A 20,190-nucleotide genomic window follows, 5' to 3' on the forward strand; every position below is an offset into this window, starting at 1 on the left:
ATGAAAAGTCCACATCCTTGCCAGCTTACGGACCTGCCCGTCATAGGGGGCGTGGCCTGCCCAGCTGCCTTGCACTGCTCCCAGCTGTTGGTACTTTCTTGCCACTTCCCCTGGTAACCCCAGTCCCTGTGTCCCTGCTAAACTGGGGGGCCAGGGTAGGAAGTGGCCTGCAAGCCTCCCTCAGCCCCACCCGCCAGAGCCCATTTCTCCCCCCCCCAGCACTGTGACCTGCTGGACCCTTCCCCCCCACACCCATGTGACTGCTGGCCCTTGCCCCCTCCCTGCTCCAGGGTAGCACCTCCCAACCTCTCCCAGCTCCGGCAAGCCAGCAGGCAGCACAGCCCCAGCCCAGAGCTCTGGAGAACTGGCCAGCAGGCAGGGCACATGGCTGGGCATGGTGGGGCTAGGTGAGGCAGTCTGGGAAGGCCTTCCCTTGCCTAGGGTACCCACCGCCCATGGTTGTCTGGTTCTGCCTGAACCTCAGGGAGCTCCTACTACTGCAGGGCTCCCCTGCCTGGGTCCCGGAGGGCAGACAAGGGGAAAAACGAAAATTGTGCTGAGGAGCAGCTACTGAAGACGGCTCCTTGATTCTCTGCCTTGGTTAGAGAAGCTTTCATGCTGCTTTAACTTGCACTAGCAGGCAAGGGCCCCCTAGGACCCAGAGGCCATCTGGGGATGGCCAGAATGCAGCAAATTCCAGCAATTTTTCCCTCCTCGCCCATGCCCGGAAATTGCAAGTGGGGGTTGCCTGCTGTTGCTGCTTGGTTGGCATTGGGTCAGTGGCGTGAAGGGAGAAAATGGGGCATGGGATTGGCCAACATGTATTGATTGCGGCTGCTCTGTTGGTTTTAAATGCTGTATGGAGCCCCACTTCCTGAGGGCGAGTCACTGCTGCTGTCCGACTCATGTAAGCTTGAAATCCATGGCGTTTCTTCCAGACGGAGGCAAGTAGAGGAGAGAGGTACATGGAATCCAAAGGCTACGAAAAGTGGGACCTGGGCCTAGAACGATCAAGTGGTTAAAAGACTAGAACCCAGGCCGTACCTGAGTTCTAGACCTGTGACCACTGAGGAGGCTGTTTCCCATGCCATTCATTCCGGAAGGATGTGGTACGTTGAGATAATGGGCTACAGTGACATGATACTTTGCAGCCATAGGCAGCCCTCCATCACTTGACTGCTCTACAGTTAGAAACCACTCCACCCGCCATAGTCAATCTGTGGAACTCCTTGCCTGAGGAGGTTGTGAAGGCTATAACAGGGTTTAAAAGAGAACTAGATAGATTCATGCAGGTTAAGTCCATAAATGGCTATTATCCAATATGGGTAAGGAATGGTGTCACTGGCCTTGGTTTGTCAGAGGGTGGAGATGGATGGCAGGAGAGAGATCGCTTGATCATTATTTGTTCGATTCACTCCCTCTGGGACACCTGGCATTGGCCACTGTCAGCAGACAGAGTGCTGGGCTGGATGGACCTTTGGTCTGACCCAGTATGGCCGTTCTTATGTTCACAGAGGACAAGACTTTCAAACAAATGAATTAAAAGAGTGGGGGAGGGAGGAGGAAAAAGCATTGGCTCAGTTTTAATTCTAGCTCTGCATCATGAGGACCGCATCCCCAAACCAATGCGGTACAAAGTCACTTTTACCCCAGTGACCTTGTCCAAGAAGAGCCTCTATTGACTGTGTTGTCTTTTTCTTAACATTTATTTTCTGCTTCGCCCCAAGTAAGAATGCTGGCTTACGGGCCGGTTGTTGACTTTCCAGTTTATCCATGCAGTATTTTAACAATCAGTTAGCATTTGTTTTTAAATTATTACTATTTATTTGCATTATGGTTGTGCCCAGACCACCCAGTTGGCAATGAGGGCCCCCCATGAAGACAGTGTTTAATAAAAGCACAGTCTCTGCCCCAAAGAGCTATAATAGGTAAATAAAGAGAGGGAGGGGAATTCTCTTTGGGCACGAATTTGAACCGTTTATCACTCTAATTGACAAGATTTTTTTCCTTCTCTTTTCCTCCCTATCTCTACTTTTTTTTTCCTGCTATTTATTTGTGTCTCTCATCCTCCTGCTCCATTCATCTGAAGAAGTGGATTGTGCCCACGAAAGCTCATGATACCATTGACATTTTTTGTTAGCCTTTCAGGTGTAAGACCATTCGTTGTTTTTTAATTTGAACCAATGAATCTCATGCTGCTTCATAGCGTTTAGCAGTGATTGTCTCACAAACACCTTCCTCCCCTGTGTACGGACACGCAAGCTGCCTCTGCTGACCTTGGATGGCAGCAGAGTTCCTAATGGTTGATGGCGTGGAGGAGTAATCTTTCTCACTGCTCAGCCTGTGGGGCATGCCTGCCTTGTGCCAGTTGCACAAGGATACACGATTTTTGTCCCAGCTGTGGAGCATGGCTGCTGGGACCAGGCTGTAGAAATTCGTATTTTAGCTCCTAAAGGTCTTTCAGCTTAGCAACGATGGGTTGAAGTGAACCTCGACAGGTCCTCTAGTCCAGCCCTCTGCACTGAAGCAGGACCACGTAAACTTCGACTTGGATTTAAGCCCTGGTGTGTAGGCCAAGATGGCAGGCGTTTTATAAGTAGGTGTTTTCTCAGGATTCAAACTGCTCTGGGTTACACTGGCCCTTTGTTAGCAACCTGGAGGGTTTTGTCTAAAGCAGGCAGGTCCTGTGGAAGTTTCCGTTCTGATGCAAACTCTATTTCCTCCGCCTCTCCCGTGTAGCCTTTTAAACATGTTGGCCGAAATGTTCCAAAGTGACTCATGACCTTAATTCATCTTGGATTTTCAGAAACTGCTATGGCCCCAACCTTTCAAAATCTGACGTATTAAGGCATCTTATCCTGGGCCTACAATTTTGGTATACCCAAAACATCCCTGAAAATTGAATCAGTTGAAAGTAGCATTTTGAAAATGGTAATTGTGAAACAGACTGAAGTATAAAACTGTCAGCTCAGTTCTCTTGTGCATCTCCTACATCTGTCTGTTTAAAGAAACCCTAAAAAAGCCCTGAGGTGAGTATTGGACTCTTGTCTTGTTTATTCTAATCCTTACTGCTGTTACATTTATGGTGGAAAAACAGATTGAATGTTGACGATAGGTGAGTCTAGGGAGCATTTAGTGTCACTAATTAAAAGCTGGCAATCACACGTAAACCTTTTTGAGGACTACTTAGTATGCATATATTGGAGAGAGGGACAGCAAAATCAATAATTGTTAGTTACAGGGGCAGTATTATGTGGATAGGGTAGGCAAATCTGTTCTTCACTTCAAAAATAAGATTTCGGTCAAATCGGTCTCTGTCACATTCAAGATACGCAAGAGTTGCTTGTTCCACTTCAACTCACCTGATGACATGGGTCATACCCACAAAGGCTCATGATACTATACAGGCAGTCCCCGAGTTACGTACAAGAAAGGGACTGTAGGTTTGTTCTTAAGTTGAATTTGTATGTAAGTCGGAACTGGTACATATTGTAGGGGAAACTCTAGCCAGACATTTCTCCAGAGCTCAGTTTTATTCTCCCACACCTCACTTCCCTCAGTCCTTTATTCTCAAGATGAGGTGTCTGCTGAGAAAAGCTGCTCCGCGTCTCCCTGGTCTGCTGGGGGGGGGGCACTAGCTTCGCGTCTCCCTGGTCTGCTGGGGGGAAGCAGCTAGTGCGGGGTTTCCTCACCCCGTTTGTAAGTAGGGATCCAATGTAAGTCGGATCCATGTAACCCGGGGACTGCCTGTATATATTTTTGTTGGTTTCTAAGACTACGTCTACATTGCAACACTATTTCGGAGTATCCGAAAATAGCTAGCCACTATTTCAGAGTATAACTGGAATATCCCGAAATAGCTATCCCACATCTTACAGCAAGCCTGTTATTTCGGGCTCGCTAGTCTGACGTCCCTGTAAACCTCATACCACGAGGCGTAAGGTACATGTTGGAATAGCGGGTTATTTTGAAATTTGGGGCTGTGTAGACAGCACCAAATTATGAAATAAGCTATATCGAAATAAGATACGTAATTTGCGTAGCTCAAATTGTGTATCTTATTTTGAATTACAGTGCAGTGTAGACATAGTCTTAGGCAGTGTCTTTCAGAGTGGTCTGCAAAACCACTTGGAGAAACATGCTAGCTCACCAGGCTGGTTTGTTTGCTTACCGGTGCCGCGGCCACATCGCCTCGTGGCTCCCATTGGTTCCAGTTCACTGTTTGCAGCCAAGGGGAGCCGTGGGAAGCAACATGGGCTGGGCCACCGCGTCCCGCAACTCCCCTTGGTTGCAAATGGCAAACCAAAGCCAATGGGTGGTGCAGGTAAGTATACCGGTGCGGCCAGTTAGCACGTTTCTCAAAGTGGTTTCGCAGACCTCTTCGAGAAACACTGCTCTAAGGGCATGTCGACACTAGGAAATTATTTCGGAATAACTTATTTTGAAATAATTCCCCAAATAATAATTTTGAAATAGCGTGACCATAATATGGGGAAGCCTTGAAATTAGTCCAAGGGAGGCTTAGTTACTGTGGAAGCTCTACCTCAACTTAGAGCCCCTGGAAGCCCTGGGGAGTAATTACTTTGAATGACTCTGGGGAATCGTTATTTCGAAATAGTGGCACCCGAGCATCCACACGACTCCTATTTTGAAATAACTATTTTGAAATTAGCTTTATTCCTCGTGGAAAGCAGGTGTTGTTTCAAAATAACGGTCTCGGTATTGTGGATGCTTATTATTGAGGTATAAGGGCTCAGGTGCCACAGGACTACTGGTTTTTTACGTGTTGCTTGAGATATAGTTAACAAGAAAGGCCAAATCAGTGCAGCCCTTTCTTAATCAGATTAGGAGCAGCAAGAGGCAGTTAAGTTTTTAACCCACCTGCTATGCGGATGATTTTTCTGGTTTTGTAAATTTTTGAAGTTAAGAAGCCAAAGCGCCAGCAAGAGACAATCATTCTTTTTTTAAGCAGGCTTCCTTAGAAATCGTGAGGGTTTCCATTCCGTCTTTGCCTTCAGAAAGGCTGCATGGATATAACTCCTCCCTACCTCTGTTAATTCCCTTTATAGATGGGTCTGTGCTCTCAGTCAATGTTTTATTAATCCGTAGCCTGCAAAAATTCAATACAAATAGAAAGTTCTTGGAAGGAAGTTTTTTAGGGCAATTCCCAGAGCCAGGGCTCCAGGGAAGTAAGGGCTTGAACTGGCTACTCATCAATTGGCCTTGAGCCAACTGCAGCACTTTCTCCTTCCCACAGCCCAGCCTGGATGGAAAATAATTAATTTACTGTGAGGTATCGTTTACATTAGCAGTTTCCATCATTGCGAGCAAGACTGCTAAGTGCATTCCTTGGAGAAAATAAGTTTTCAGAGCTATTGTTCTAACACTTGAAAAAATAATTACAGTATTTGGTTTGCCTTATGTACGCATCTATAGAGCTTGCAAGCAAGTCCATAAGGGAACTATGGTTTTGCACTAGTACAGCATTTTTCATCTCCATAGTGCTGACAAACATTCATCAAGGCTCTCAAAATCCCTCCATTTTGTAGATGGAGAGAGACACTCAAGTCACGTGACTTGCTCACAATGGTAGAAGGAAGTCATAGACAGCGGCCAGGTCTACAGTCCATCCAGAAGGTCGGCTGAAGGCGCGCAACTCTAGCTACATAAATAATGTAGCTGGAGTCCAGGTGCCTCTTAAACTGAGGTTGGCACCATCTCCGCGGTGGGAGGTCAACAGGAGAAATGCTCCCATCGCCTTCCCTTACTCCTCAAGAGAGGGAAGAGTATTGGCGCTGACAGAGTTGCCCTCAGCATTCGATGTAGCGGGTCTTTGCTAGACCCGCTAAATCAGTGGTCCCCAACCATTTGAGGTTGCCGGTTGCCAGGGGGCGTGGCCGTTCGCCCGCCGGACGCCAGAGGGCTGGGACACTTGCTTGCCCGGGGGTGGGGCCCCCCCATGTGCTGTGCGCCCAGGGCCGGTGCCCCCTTCAAGCGCCGCACACCTGAGGCCGGCGCCCCCCCGCAAGCGCCGCGTGTCCGTAGCGCGGGCAGTCAATTCGCCGCGCGCCTGGGGCCAGCACCCCCCTCCCCAAGTGCCATGCGCCCGAGGCCAGCGCCCCCTCCAAGTGCCACGCGCCCGGGGCCGGCGCCCCCCCGATGCACTGCACGCCCAGAGCGCAGGCGGCCAATCTGCGGCACTCACCGTGCGCCATGCGCCCGGGGCCGGCTCCGGCACCATGCATGCACTACTTGCCCGGGGCCAGGCCAGCCCCGAGCACTTGGCTGGCGCACACAAATGCCCCTGCGGGCACCATGGTGCCCACGGGCACCGTGTTGGGGACCACTGCGCTAAATCGAGCTCCGGAAGATTGATCGCCAGAGTGTTAATTTTCCGGTAAGAGGAGATGTGGCTAGAGGCAGTGCTAGAATGCAAGAGCTCCTGGCTCCTGCTTTTGTGCTTAAATCATTCTCATTACTCTTATCTGTATACTTCACTCAGCATAGCAATCCAGTGAGGTAGCTCCCAAGGCCAGTGCCCTGCCAGGATAAGTCGCAGGCCATTTTCTCAGAGAGCAAATTCTTGGCTAAACAGAAACTCAGGCAAAATAGCTTCTGTGCCCCATGTGGGCTACAGTTCCCAGAGGCTTTTCCCTTGGCTTTTCTTGCCAGGGTCCTCCCTCAGGAGGCTTTCTACTCTCTGTAGGCGTCATTCCCCAGGTAATGTGCCCAGAGTCACTTTATAGCAGTGTGCTCCCCCCGCCCCCCACTCTAGGACCCCACCGTAAACGCTCCCTGCAGCTCCCCAGCTCAGGGTTGGCTTTGAGGCCTTCCCCCACTGCCTTTTTTGGTGCTGCACTTCCTGTTACAGGGAGACTGCATAAGAACCCCTTTGGAAAATGCTGAACGTGCTCTTCCTTCAGAAGCGTCCCATGCCCTTTTGAGCCTGGCTCCTCTGGGATCAGTTGCCATCCATGAGACGCTGCCTGAATTTCCTTCTTTTCCTTGGCCTCCGCATGTGAGGAATCTGAGTGTTTTCCTGCCCCCCAGTCTTATTTTCCTGAGAGGGTGAACTGGGAGGAGGCTGAATTAGGGTAGTTGGGAGGCGGAGCAGTGATAGCTGTACGGTGGGATGGTTACATGAAAAGAGATGTTGAGCTGTAGCTATAGAAGTCCTAGGCTTTGGACCAGTTCAACTGCAATGGGACTGACAGCCTCACTGATACCATGGGCAAGATGGCGGGGAGGGGGCTGCTCCATACCCCCAGAAGGGGGCGGAGGTCTCATACGGAAGGGGCAGGGCTGTGGCTAGGTAACCCTCAATGCTACCTGGAACGGTGCTCGAACAGAAATGTAAAGGCCCCAGGGCTCTGGCCTCTCCCACGGCAGTGGCATTTTGTATTGGTGGGCCCCGGAGCAGTTTCCATCTTCCCCCACCCTACCGTCTTCAGACCTTGTGTTCTACTGTATGCTCTTTCGGGCAGGAGCTCTTTGCTTTCTTTATCACCTAGCACAAGGAGGGCTTCTAGGCCACTACAGAGACACAGATACGAACACATTTTGCTTTCCAGGCCCAGCAACACATCATCCCTCCGGAGCAGTGTTTCTTAAACTATGTTCCAAGGTGTGCTGCGGAGAACAACAGAGTTCAAAATGGTCACCTTTAAAGGGGCAGGCGATCTTTTTTTTTCTTGCTTAATAACTTTCCCCCCGACCCTTTTTTTTCCCCTCTCTTTTTCGTCAACAAAAAATCCTTGGTGTTCCTCATAAAAAAAATTGTTTGGTGTTCCTTGGTCTTAAAAAGTTTAAGAAACACTGCTCCAGAGAGAAGGGACAAGATGGCCGACTCCAGAGGGAGCCTGCTATAGGTCGTTGCTAGGTAGGCAATATACGAGGCACTGTCACCTTGCACGTACACAGTGCTCGGCAGCACTTCCCTAAACTACCCGCTGGAGGAATACACATCCAAATCCATCCTTTAAACCTACGTCTTCCCTGCAGCGAAGCCAAGCACTGTCACTGAGCCACTGCTCAGACTCAGTGCACCTCTATATACTAATTCTTCTTTAAGATTTATATTGACTCATATTTTATCTATTTTGATTTTTTTTTAAAGTGTATAGGCCTTTTTCCCTATATGCTTAATGGGTTTTTTACTCAACTTTCAAAAAAGCAAATTTATACTTTCGCCACGTCAATTAATCTTGTACTTTCTCCTTGTGCTGTAACTTATCACCTCCTTCATTACAGGCACCTCAGTGGTGGGCAGTTTTTAAAAGGCCACAGAGACAGACAGCGATACAGTGAATTGTGCGATGTGTCAGATACATGTTAAAAATGTAGCAAATTATGAAAAATAGGGTATGTAAATTTATGCATTCTCAGTCGCTGGCTACTTATATGCACATTCTGTGCAATAACTTATTCTCCTACTCAATAAGTTCTGCATATTAATTTTATTGATACTATTGTTCTGCATGTTACATGCTATGCAAGCGTTGCTGAAATATTGCATAAAGGTCAGAAACTCACAAAAACATCAGTCATATCTTTTGGCAGTTTAATGCAAGTGACTCCCCTTTATTTTTAAAAAGCAATTTATCCACACCTACGCTAATGCCATTTTCCCTTTTAGGGTTGTAAATTATTTAGCTCATGAGTGCTGAATCTTAGAACGTTTATATAAAAAGCTTGTTTTGTTAATGATGTTAATTTCACTTTCCTACAAGCTTCCTACAAGATTTGTCTGAGGTTCTTGATGTTTTCTTACGTTGGCTATTTATCACGTGTTTGTGTGCTGGGCAGATGATCAGAAACATGGAAGCGTCATATAAGATTCAAGAGAGTCTCATACAACCATCAAGAAGAAAATTAACATTTATAAATTATATATGTCTGTGAATATGCTTCTATACCCATGCATGTGTGTAACATGTACATAAAATGTGTATTTGTCTTGAGAATACTAGGAAAGAAAAGACATATGTTAGTAAGCTTTCAACCAAAAGTAATTGTGAAACAGTTTATGTCACTAAAGAATGCAACCACAATAATTCTTTGCAACTATAACTGTGAAAATGCAAAATGTTTTAATCACCCTGACTTGTGGTTTAAAAGTTAGAAACAGCACAGGAAAAACATGCATCTAAGAACATGGCTTTGAGGCTCTTAGGTTTGCAGATCTCTGCACGTGGGATTAAACATGGTGAAAGCACTATCATGGTCAGAATCAATCTCTTTTAGATGCACTTTACTCATAACAAGAAAATATTTAGATGTTCCTCTAGGCATGCTAGTTACGGTTATTAACATTGTGACTGGCTAGCAATTGTAAAAAGATTAATACTTCTAGTCGGTCTATTCTCCAGGCCAAACCTTTCTTATTCTGTTACCCAGCAACCTTTTGATTACGAAGGACTCTGCTAGAGTTTACGTGCCAAGGACTGCAATTTCAAATACCTCTCATTGGATCTTGTCCTTGGTAGATGTTTCCTTCAGCTGTGTTATTCTCAAAGAACTGCCATCAATTGTTTGTTGTTATGGCTTCTCATGCACTCTTTTCTGTACTGAGCTTGCAGACCAAAATATGATGCTAATAGCCTTGTTTGGGCCTCTGAGTGCAACTCTCCAACATCTTGCTCTTGGTATTAGAGCTCTCATTTTTCAAGCGGTAATTGGAATTTTCTGCAAGCATGAGCCTCTTGTGTTAAACAGAGAGATGACAGAGAATAATAAAATGTAAAAGCCCATTCCCCCTCCAAATAGGAAATCCTGGAATCTTTGTTCAAAGCAGCATCGTGACCTCTAACTATTTTGCCATGTTTCTCCATTTCTTGGTGTTAGTAGTTCTTTTTAGATGAAGGCAAGATAATTTCAGCAACTCCGCCCCCCCCCCCCCCCCATAATAATGTTGACAACTCAACTGGTTCTTCTGGGATGGAAAGGTCTCTGAAAGATGCCTCTGATTATGTCAAGACTTTTATAGTCTTGTGGCAAATTCCTTAGCTAGAGGTAAGTCAGTCATCTGAAGCATTCCTTCTTGCCTCGTGTCTAAATGCAGTCTTCTGCGTTCCTCCTGTCTGTCTTCCTCTGGTCCTTCTTCAATGGAGAAACTCATGGTGCTGTGAATCTTCGGGTCTGGTTCTGAGATGCACGCTACACATGGGGCTGCTCCATGATTTAACTCTTTCCATTTGAGCGCCTCCTTCTTTAGGTGCCTCCTTAACCTTAGCGTCTCAAGAACGTTTATGTTGCTGTGCTTATGGGGAAGTCTTGAGGCATGTGGCGAGGTTGCTGGAATCTTTTCTCCCAGGGAAGTGCTAAGTCTGGGATGTCCACAGGAGCGTAGAAGTCGGCAGCTCCCATTGGTTTCGGTGGTGTTGGGGCACCTATCTTGCGCTCCCTTGAACATCCCACCCTCTAAGTACAAAGTGCAGCTGTGCAAAGTGCAGCTGTGAGTGCTGCTCCCTGGGCAGCCTGTGTGGGCAGGGATTACTCCAGGCTGCTCCTCACAGGGGCAGAGAGAAGCTGCTGCCACTGCCCAGGGCTTTATAAATGAATGGAGATGCCGATCTCCTAGAACTGGAAGGGACCTTGAAAGGTCATCGAGTCCAGTCCCCTGCCTTCACAGCAGGACCAAGTACCATCCCTGACAGATTTTGTGGTCCTCATCTGACTTGGAATGGGAGCTGTCATGCCATCACGAATCAAGGATTCTATTTTCAGAAGTACCTAAATCAGGTAGGATCTAAAAAGCCACACAGACTAGTTGAGTAATACAAGCGGGCTGGATATATGGATCAAAGAGGAGAAGGGACGTGTTGTGAGAAATGAGAAGTACACGTCTATTCCTACAACCAGTTTTCGATGCTTGTGTTGATATCTGCCTTGCACAGCTATAGGTCTCATGCACTATCACTTCTGGTCTGCACTCTTGGGCTACGTCTGTACTTTAGCACTATTTCAGGATACCCAAAATAGCTATTCCGCGCCTTTTGAGCACACCCATCATTTTGAAATATAACGGGCTCACTATTCCAATGTCCCTGTAAACCTCATTCCACAAGGAGTAAGGAACATTTTGGAATAGCAATTTATTTCGAAATAACTGATGGGTAGACAGTGCCGACTTTCAAAATAAGCCATTTCAAAATTTACTTGAAGTAAGCTACACAATTTGTGTAGCTCAGATTGTGTAGCTTATTTTGAGCTACAAGTGCAGTGTAGATGCATAGTTAGTTACTACTGAGTGGTTTCCCTTCAGGGATGGAGTAGGTATCTCTCCCCCACCACCATTTAACCAAAATAACTGAACCTCAGTTAACTGTAGCTAAAGCCTAATTAAAGAAATGTCAGGTCACTTTGCAAGTGTGACTCCCATTTGCTACTGGAAACTAAGGTTTTTTGAAGCGTCAATGCAGTCATGTACCCTGAGGGTATGTCTACACAGCAGCATTATATTGGGATAACTGATGTTATTCTGAAATAACAGTACACGTTTGCACTACAAGCCTTTAGTTTGAAATAATGTCAAGATAGAGGACTTCTTTCTCTTATGGTAACTCTCTTCTTCTTTTCACTAATGGTAACCCTCATTTTATGAGGAGTAAAGGAAGTTGAAGGAAGAATGTTCTTCCTTCTACTTCCTGCTGTGCAGACAGCGCCAAAAGTTTAAATAAATTGTTTCAATTTAAGCTACGCAATTGACATAGCTGAAATTGTGTAGCTTGTTCCAACTTGAGCCCTGCTGTGTAGACATACCCTGAGATTGTTGTGTGAGCGGGATTAAAAATTGGCCCATTGTATACTAGATTTGGGGCTCAGAGTGAGATGAATTGTGTCTAAGTGCAAGTAAAATGAGATTAGAAAAATAAATGTTGTATCCGATTTTTTTTCAACTGGGAAATGAATTATCAGCATACAATAACTTGTGAATGGGGAACATCCACCAAACCATTTGTCAAATGAAGTCTATTGTTATGTAAAGAAATATGTGAAGACCACAATTTTCCATAAAAATAACTGAGCTGGTAATTGGAAAGTTAATGGAAATGAGCGAAATTTCAAAGTTGGAAAACAAATGCAGCTTTAAAAAGTTATATTTTTAAACAATAATTTCACAAAGGAAAAATAAATACATTTGACTGAGGAAAAAAAAATCCATGGAAGTTTATATCAGCTTTAATTAGATTTTGGCTGAATTCATTATTTTTAATGGTTTTTCATTAGTGAAGCGTAGTCATTATTTGGGATGTACAGTAGCAGGAAGAAAAACAAGGTAATTTTGGATTCTATTTAAAGAACAGCTTATATATTAAAAGTCTATTAATAAAAATCCTGCAGTAGCTGGTAGAAAATTTTAGCATAAGAAAAGGTTTTAGATCTGCGGGTTGAACATAGAATGTTTCCTCGTCTGGAGGGAAACTTGATTTTCATTTCGGAACCTGGTGAGGAAGCGACAAGTTGTTTCTAATGAGCAGAGATGAAAGAAGCTGGTATGTGTTGCTTAAGATGCCTGAATTCCTATGATAAGAGATAGTTGCACTCCTATCTGACCTAGGCTCTGAGCCCATACCGCTAAAGTCAACGGGAGTTTTGCCATTAACGTCAATAGGAGTATGGTCAAGTCACTGGAGACCAATCATGCTAAATTGGATTCTGAGGCTGCTGGCCCATGGAAGATCTGTAAACCCCTACAGCGGGGCGGAAAACCACTCTGCGTGGGAGGAATTTCATGTCCTGGGGTTACCAGGCCTGTTGTGGTAGCAGGGATGTTTTGAAGGTCAGCCAAGGAGAGAGAAACAGGGCCAGGAGGCATTGCTAACTTTGAACAAGGCAGGCATCAGAGAGGCAGTCCCCAATGGCTAGTAAGAGAAGGAAGCTTTCCCAATAATGCAAAATAAATGGGGAAAGAGCAGCAGCATCTCTGTTCTTGATTCCCCACGTCCCCCAGTGGCCTACACTGCACGCTTATTTTGAAACAACTCATATTACTTCAAAATAACAGAGTGGGCGTCTATATAGCAAGCCTGTTGTTTTGAAATACTTTCGAAATAACGGGCTTCTTATTCCGATGTCTGTAACCTTCATTTCACAAGGAGTAAGGAAGAGTGTTCTTCGACTTCCTGCAGCGTAGACAGCGCCTAAAGCCGAGTTAAGCTACTTCGACTTCAGCTACGCAATTAACGTAGCTGAAGTTGCGCGTCTTAGCTTGATTTTAGCCCGCAGTGTAGACATAGCCTATGTGAATAGTTACCTAATCCTCATCTTCTTGTTCCTGCTCCCCTTCACCCCATCTTTCATTGGCATGGGGTTAATGTGGCTTTTGTACCATAGCACATGACATGAATCTGTTGTTACTGTAACATGTTGCTTAATGGACTTCCTAGCACAATCTGGTGCAAAGGCTTATTCAGGTTAGATGGAGAGCTTCTCAGAGCAAGGGCATTCTCCTCCCGTGCTTTGAAAGTGCTTAGCACAGAATGGGCGCTAACATTAATAAGGAACGATGCTAAAGGTCACCGCCATGCAGGTCTATAATATTTCTCTGCGATGCTTCTTCTGGCACGAGAACTCAAGGACGGCGGGGAGGGGGGCGATTTTATTATAATTCACATGTCATTTGGGAGGTTCCTGTGGCAACTTGTATTGTGTGGGAGTAGAGGAGGGCTTCTAGTGCATCAAGGTTGGAACGCGGAGCGATTAAAACCCCAATTCACACACAACCCAAATATTACTTCATTAAAATAGTGAGGCTTGTTGCTGATGAAATGAAATGCAAATACTTTTACATGAGTCTGTTTCAGCCCTGTAAATGTCACCCGCAAGATGCAATGATTTTTTTTTTTTTACTAGGGTTAAGTTAAATGCAATCTTTATTTAGTGTCATGTTTTTATTTAAAAGCATTTATTTAAAGTTCTAAAAAACAAAGAATTCAATATAGCGGGACAGGTGCAACTGCGAATGATTAATGATATAATTCTCAGTACTTTATAACGTGTCTAACGTGGAAGAGATTTATACAGTGCAGAATGGCAATTGTGCTTTGATGTAGGGAATAGGTAATCAATACCTGCAAGCTTAGAAAGTGTTCTATTTCCTCCACTAATGATGTAGGTTTTTTGCAAGGCCAGGGTGTCTGGAGCATGAGACACTTAGAAGAAGAATTAATTTGAAATCTGTAGTGGAAGATCAGTTTCAATTAAAACTCCACTTGAATGTACATGGAAAACAGCAAGCTGTTAGACGTAAACCTTCGGATGGTTATGAGCGAATAAATAAATCTTCTTGGGCTAACCTCTTGATTCCATTTGTACTGGGTGCTAAGCTCATTTTTCCTGGGTGTGCAGTATTATTTATTTTCCCTGATTTTCAAAATCTAAAAGAAAAACGTGTCTCTTTTCTCGTCTTTTCAGACTGTTCAGTAACAATTATATGGGACAGAGCCTGAGCTGCTAAAAATTGTCATAGCTCCATTGAAGTGAGCAGAGCTACGCTGCTTTACTCCTGCGGGGGAATCTGGCCTTACTTTTCCCATGATGGACCAACTGTTGGCATTATAAGGCAGATGATATTGTGCGTTGCATTTTGCGTGCCACGCTAGAATGCAACTATTGGAACTAGAGTATTTCAAACAGTTCTGAAAGAAAATTAATAGGAAATCTGCAGGTTTTAAAATCCCATGGTGATTCTAAATAGCCGGTCTTCAACTTAACCTTGTGATAGTGATATGCCCTGGCAGGACTCACAACCACTGCACAACTTCAAGTTGTGGTGTTGAATAACTCAGTGTTTCTACATGACTTTTTTTTTTAAATAATTTAGCACCAATATGGAAGCAGTTAAGGCATATTAGAATAATACTATCACATAATGATGCAGCTGCACTGCCGTTAGTAAAGCCTCGATTTAGATCCAGAGGGAGCTGGTAGTTGTCTAGAAGGAGATTATCAATTATTAAAGCCATACGGAGAGGGTAAAATTTTCAAAAGCATTCAAGTGATTTAGGAGCCCGGTTCCCATTTTTCAAGAATGAATTAGCTCCCTAACTTTCATAGGAGGCAGGGATCAGTTTTCCCTATAAGCTGAGCATTTGGGCGTCCACCGAGAAGAGATTTAGGTGCCGCAGAGCTGATTAGCAGAGCTACCACAGCCAGCAGCATGTATATCTACTGGTAGTACACATATACACGCCTTGGTGCACAAATTATTCCACACATGGATGGACAAAATTAGAGGGAACATCAGTAGGGACCTAAATATCTGAGCCATAAATCTCATAGAAAGTCAAGGGAACTTATGCTCCAAAGTGTCTGTCACTTTTTCAAGATGGGGTTTAGTTTTGCTGAGTCACTGAAGCACTTTTGGGAATTTTACCCATATGACAAATGAAATGGACAAAGACGTTTTCACTGCAAATTGATCGATACCGTCCATAGTTCTGATTTTTGAAACGCATGTGCCTTGCAAATGTTCATAAGCAAAACTCCCCCTGATTGCTGTGGTTGCCCAAAGCATTGTGGGTAGGTGCTGTGTAGTCTGTGGGGCCTTCTCTGCCCTTGACACTCAGCCGCTCAGGAGCAACCCTCTCAGGCTAAGCTACCATGAAGACATAATCCTCCAGTGATCAAGAAGGGCCAGGAGGAGACACTGACCAATTGGGATCCAGCAGGACATTTCAGATGGCTTTCATGCTTCTTCCCAAGACTTCTGGGTGAGACTGACCAGTGTTCCCTGTAAGCTGAGTGCGTGAGCAGCTGCCCTGGAGAGATTCAAATGCTGCCCAGCTGATTAGCAGAATGCCCACAGCCGGCAGCCTGTGTTTCTATTGGTGGTGCACATTTGCACATGCCTTCGTGCAGATAATAAAATTTATTCTGCATACGGATGGAAAACAGTTAGAGGGAACATTGACTATGACGGAGGAAGGGTGCCTCAGAACTAGCCCAGAACTCCAGGCATTCGCTTTGGGGACTTGCCTGTGAGGTATGTTGGCTTGTTGGACGGAGCAGCCAGCTCCATTCTGAGTTGGTTACAGTTTGACTGTTCAAAGATTGATTCGGAGTGTACAGCCTGGGCTGTCACCGTTGGTGAACTGAAGCAGCGAGTGACTGTGTAACCCACACACCTAGTGTGGTTACTGAGCAATGCAAGTGGTACGTAGACCATAGCAACAGTTAAGATCAAGAGACCAATACAGCCTCAGCTGGGAGCCACCTGGCTTTTAGCTCAGAGGGGAGAGGCTCCTGTACTCAACTCCAGAGATCCCAGGTTCAAATCTGCCCAATGGAGGTTACAACTGCAGTGCCAAACTTGGCCCAGCAGGGGGCACTGCGAAGCAGCCCCTCTGATGATAGCAGGGTTTTCAAAAGCCACCGAATCCCGTTTGAGTGGTAGAACGCCCATTGTTTTCAGTGGAGGGACTGTTAGGCCAGGGCTGAGCCCTCTGGAAATCCAGACCTTTGTCTGCATTTGTAACAATACGAACAAGAGAGAGCTGAAGAGTTAACTGCACCCCTGGAGCTTTTGAAATGTAACAATTTCCTTGTCATTTTAATGCAAACTTGCTTTTAAGCTGTGTAAGTGGCTAACTAGTCTGCCACAAAACAGTTAGGCATCAGAACCCTTTTTGTAAGGAACATCTGTCTACAGGTTCAACCTCTCCAGTCCCACACCCTGGGGACCTGACCTGTGCGAAACCAGAGAATTAGTGGGACCACGGAAAGTCAATATTGTCTAACAGCATTATCAACACTTCCACTGCTTACTGGGCTCTTAGAAGACATCAGGGGATAGATTAGAGCTAAATAACAGCACAGAACACAGAGCCAGGACTGAGGGTAAATAAATTGTATGGGTCCACAGGAAACTTGGACACACCCATGATAAGCGGACTTTTGGCTAACTAAAATCATGCCTGGATGTTACCAGACCAGAGAGTGCCGGATTAGAGAGGTTCAACCTGTAGAAACCAAACATGTTTAGTTTTACGGGAATAGGATTTAATAATTACATTCCCTTTAATGGCAGGACTTTCGGCATTCCTTCTCGCGGCTTTTAGTAAAAGTAAAAGCTAAATCATGAGCTGCGGAATTCTAAATAGGCAGAGACCATCGATGATTTTTTAAAACCCGTTGTGAATTACAAGCTGGCAAAATGGCCAACAGGGCACTTCTGGTTAAAATGTGAATACCGCACCTAATATCAGGTTTCCCTGTATGTGGCCTGCATTAGAACAACCTGTTGGAATGTGAGTGTGCTTTGTAGGGAATGGGATTTGAAAATTCCCTCAACCAGGAGCGTGGGCAGCTGGTATGGGAGGCAGGGGAAGGCATGGCCTTCCCAAACGGTCAGCCTGGCCCCTCCACACTGCACCCCAGAATGCCTACAGTAGGCATTCTGGGGGTGGAGTATTGCTGCCCCCAGCACCTGCCCTCCCCATGCTCCAGGCTGGTGGGGGGCACGCTGCTCTGCCTCCCCATGGTGAGGGGGTGGAGAGACCGCTTAGCTCCCATGGGGGTGGGGCCTCAACAGAAAGGGCGGGGTTGGGAGCTTGCCATCCCCAACCCTACCATCACCAACCTCCCATGATCAGGAGACTCAGTCAAGGACACTAAAAATTGGAATAGCTCTTTTGCTTCCTTGCCTCGTGCTTGCACAAGGGGCAGGACAGGATGCAATCTGATATCTCCTATGTTAAGCCGGATGTGAGTGTTACTTACCTCACTTCACAAGCTATAAAAAAAACCGAACAACCCTCCCCCACCCAGTGTATAAAAGCAACGGGAGGGAGGAGGGAAACGTGTCAGTTTGTGGCACGGTTTCTGCTTTGGCAGCAATCCTATATGAAGCAAACACTGCTGTGCCAGATGTACTGTCCTTGGTGGGTCACGGTGCTACTGTTGGACTCTTTCGGGGGAGATTTGGAAGAGTCATTTAATCATCTGAGGAATTATGTGAAAATAGATTTGTGTAGCGAGGAAGGTAAAAGCTTGAGAGAGGATAAATGGTAGAAGAGCATGATGATATTTTTCCCTGAGCTGTGCTGTCATTCATTAGGGGTGTAATTGACTACTCGACTACCTGATAGGCATAAACTAATCAGGCAGTCGAGTGGAGAACTCGACTACTCGCTCTCCCCCCCCCCCCCCAAAATCCCACTGCTTCTGAATGAGACACAGCAAGGGTGGAGTACAGGAGCCGGTGCTGGGGGGAGCTAGCTTAAAAGCCAGTTCCCACCCCCCCGCCAGCACTGTCTCTGCAGTGCTGCCATTCCCCTCCCTTCCCTCCCCACCTCTGGTGCAGCAGGGGGTGGATGGGAAAGTTGCTGGGAAGCAACCCCTGTCGCCCTTGCCCCCCACCGTGGGCAGGGGCTGCTGTTGTGGATAGGGGCTCCAGCTGGCACTGGGAGTACCCCCTCTGTGGCTTTGCAGAGTGGCCCCTTATTGACTCTTTGGCTGTGTCTACACTGGGCCACTTATTCCGGAAAATCAGCCGCTTTTCCAGAATAAGCTGCGAGCTGTCTACACTGGCCCTTGAATTTCCAGAAAAGCAACGATGCTCTATTGGACAAAATCAGCCGCTATTCCAGAAAAACTATTCTGCTCCCGCTCGGGCATAAGTCCTTATTCCGGAACACTGTTCCAGAAAAGGGCCAGTGTAGACAGCCCAGTAGTCTTTTCTGGAAAAGCGCGTCTACATTGGCCACAGACGCTTTTCCGGAAAAAGGGCTTTTCCGGAAAAGCAGCCTGCCAATGTAGACGCTCCTTTTCCGGAAAAACTGAAAACGGAATAGTATTCCGTTTTAAGCATTTCCAGAAATTCATGCCAGTGTAGACACAGCCCTAGTGTAGTTGATACAAATTGTATTGACCACACAATTAGTCAGCTAACCCCAATGTAACATCCCTATCATTCATCTCTACCATTTCTCCTCTCTGTAGTTGATTTTTGACCCACCCAAGTTTGTTCACACTTTGTTTCTCTCTTGATTTAAATTAAGTTCTCCCCCTAGTTGCCCAATTCTAGAACCTCAAAAAAAGCAGTTGTTTAAGGTTGTATCATCTGAATAATCTGTCATGGAAACTAGAGTTATGGGGTTATTAGTATATTCAGTATCTGATTGAAACAGGTAAGCTGTATACATTTCTGCTATTTCTCTAGCTATTTTAACATTCCCGTTAACACTAAATTAACTCATAACTCAGTCATGAAGGGATTGGTGAATAGCAGATAATTTTATAGAAGGGCAATTTGAAATACCAGTACAGTTGCTTATTGCTAGGGGCAAAATTTCAGTACTGCAGAAAGTTAATGGATTTCACTCTTTTCATAGGTTATATGCAGGGAATGTAGCAGCAGTGTAGTTACCTTGGAAACTAAAATGCTTGTTGCCCTTACTTTGGGAGGGGTTTGTTTTTTTAACTGTTGCCCCATCAGAACAATAAGTTGTTGGTCTTTTCTTTTAACAGGTACATATGGTCCTGAGCACTGGGTTACTTCAAGTGTGGATTGTGGAGGCACTCACCAGTCTCCAATAGACATTGTAGACCATCAGGCACGTGTGGGAGAAGAGTATCAAGAATTACAGCTTGATGGTTTCGACAGTGAATCCTCTAACAAGACATGGATGAAAAACACTGGGAAAACTGGTAGGTTTTTGGCTGTTTGTCACAACAAGCCTGTCTTTTCTCAATTAAAAATTCAAGCCATAAGTGAAAAAAAAAAGCTTCCCATTGTTCTATTTAATCCTAACATGAGAACTTCTCTGTATAGTTGGCAAGGTGGCTACATCAGCAGTCCATGCACAATTAGTGCTATGGATCAGGTTTTAACTGTTTTTTTGAAGTTCATCCCCAATATCCATCCTTTTTTTGGCCGCCAAGTGAACATCACAATAAAGGGCTGTATTGCAGTGAGGTGTAACCATGAATTACCAGCTAGGGGAGGATCAAGAGTCCAGAAGCGAAGTGCGCCAAAATGCAGGACTCCAACATATTCTTGTGACTAAAAGAAAAGACATGGGCTGTGTCTACATTGGCAAGATTTTGCACAAAAGCGAATGCTTTTGCACGAAAACTTACTGCCTGTCTACACCGGCCGCGAGTTCTTGCGCAAGAACACTGACGTTCTAATGTAAGAAATCAGGGCTTCTTGCACAAGAACTATGATGCTCCCACTCAGGAATAAGC

At 45.5% G+C, this 20,190-nt stretch overlaps 1 protein-coding gene across 8 annotated transcripts in view; it reads left to right on the forward strand.

Annotated features, from left to right (window-relative positions):
* The window catches only part of PTPRG (protein tyrosine phosphatase receptor type G), a 660,588-nt gene that overhangs the window by 316,249 nt on the left and 324,149 nt on the right, over nt 1–20,190 (forward strand). For all 8 annotated transcript variants that reach the window (XM_075938459.1, XM_075938461.1, XM_075938460.1 and 5 more), the window contains exon 3: nt 19,471–19,650. In XM_075938459.1, the coding sequence (XP_075794574.1) occupies nt 19,471–19,650 (180 nt within the window). The remainder of the gene's footprint in view (nt 1–19,470; nt 19,651–20,190) is intronic.

This window comes from Pelodiscus sinensis, chromosome 11 (assembly GCF_049634645.1).
Source record: "Pelodiscus sinensis isolate JC-2024 chromosome 11, ASM4963464v1, whole genome shotgun sequence".
Taxonomy (NCBI): Eukaryota; Metazoa; Chordata; order Testudines; family Trionychidae; genus Pelodiscus; species Pelodiscus sinensis.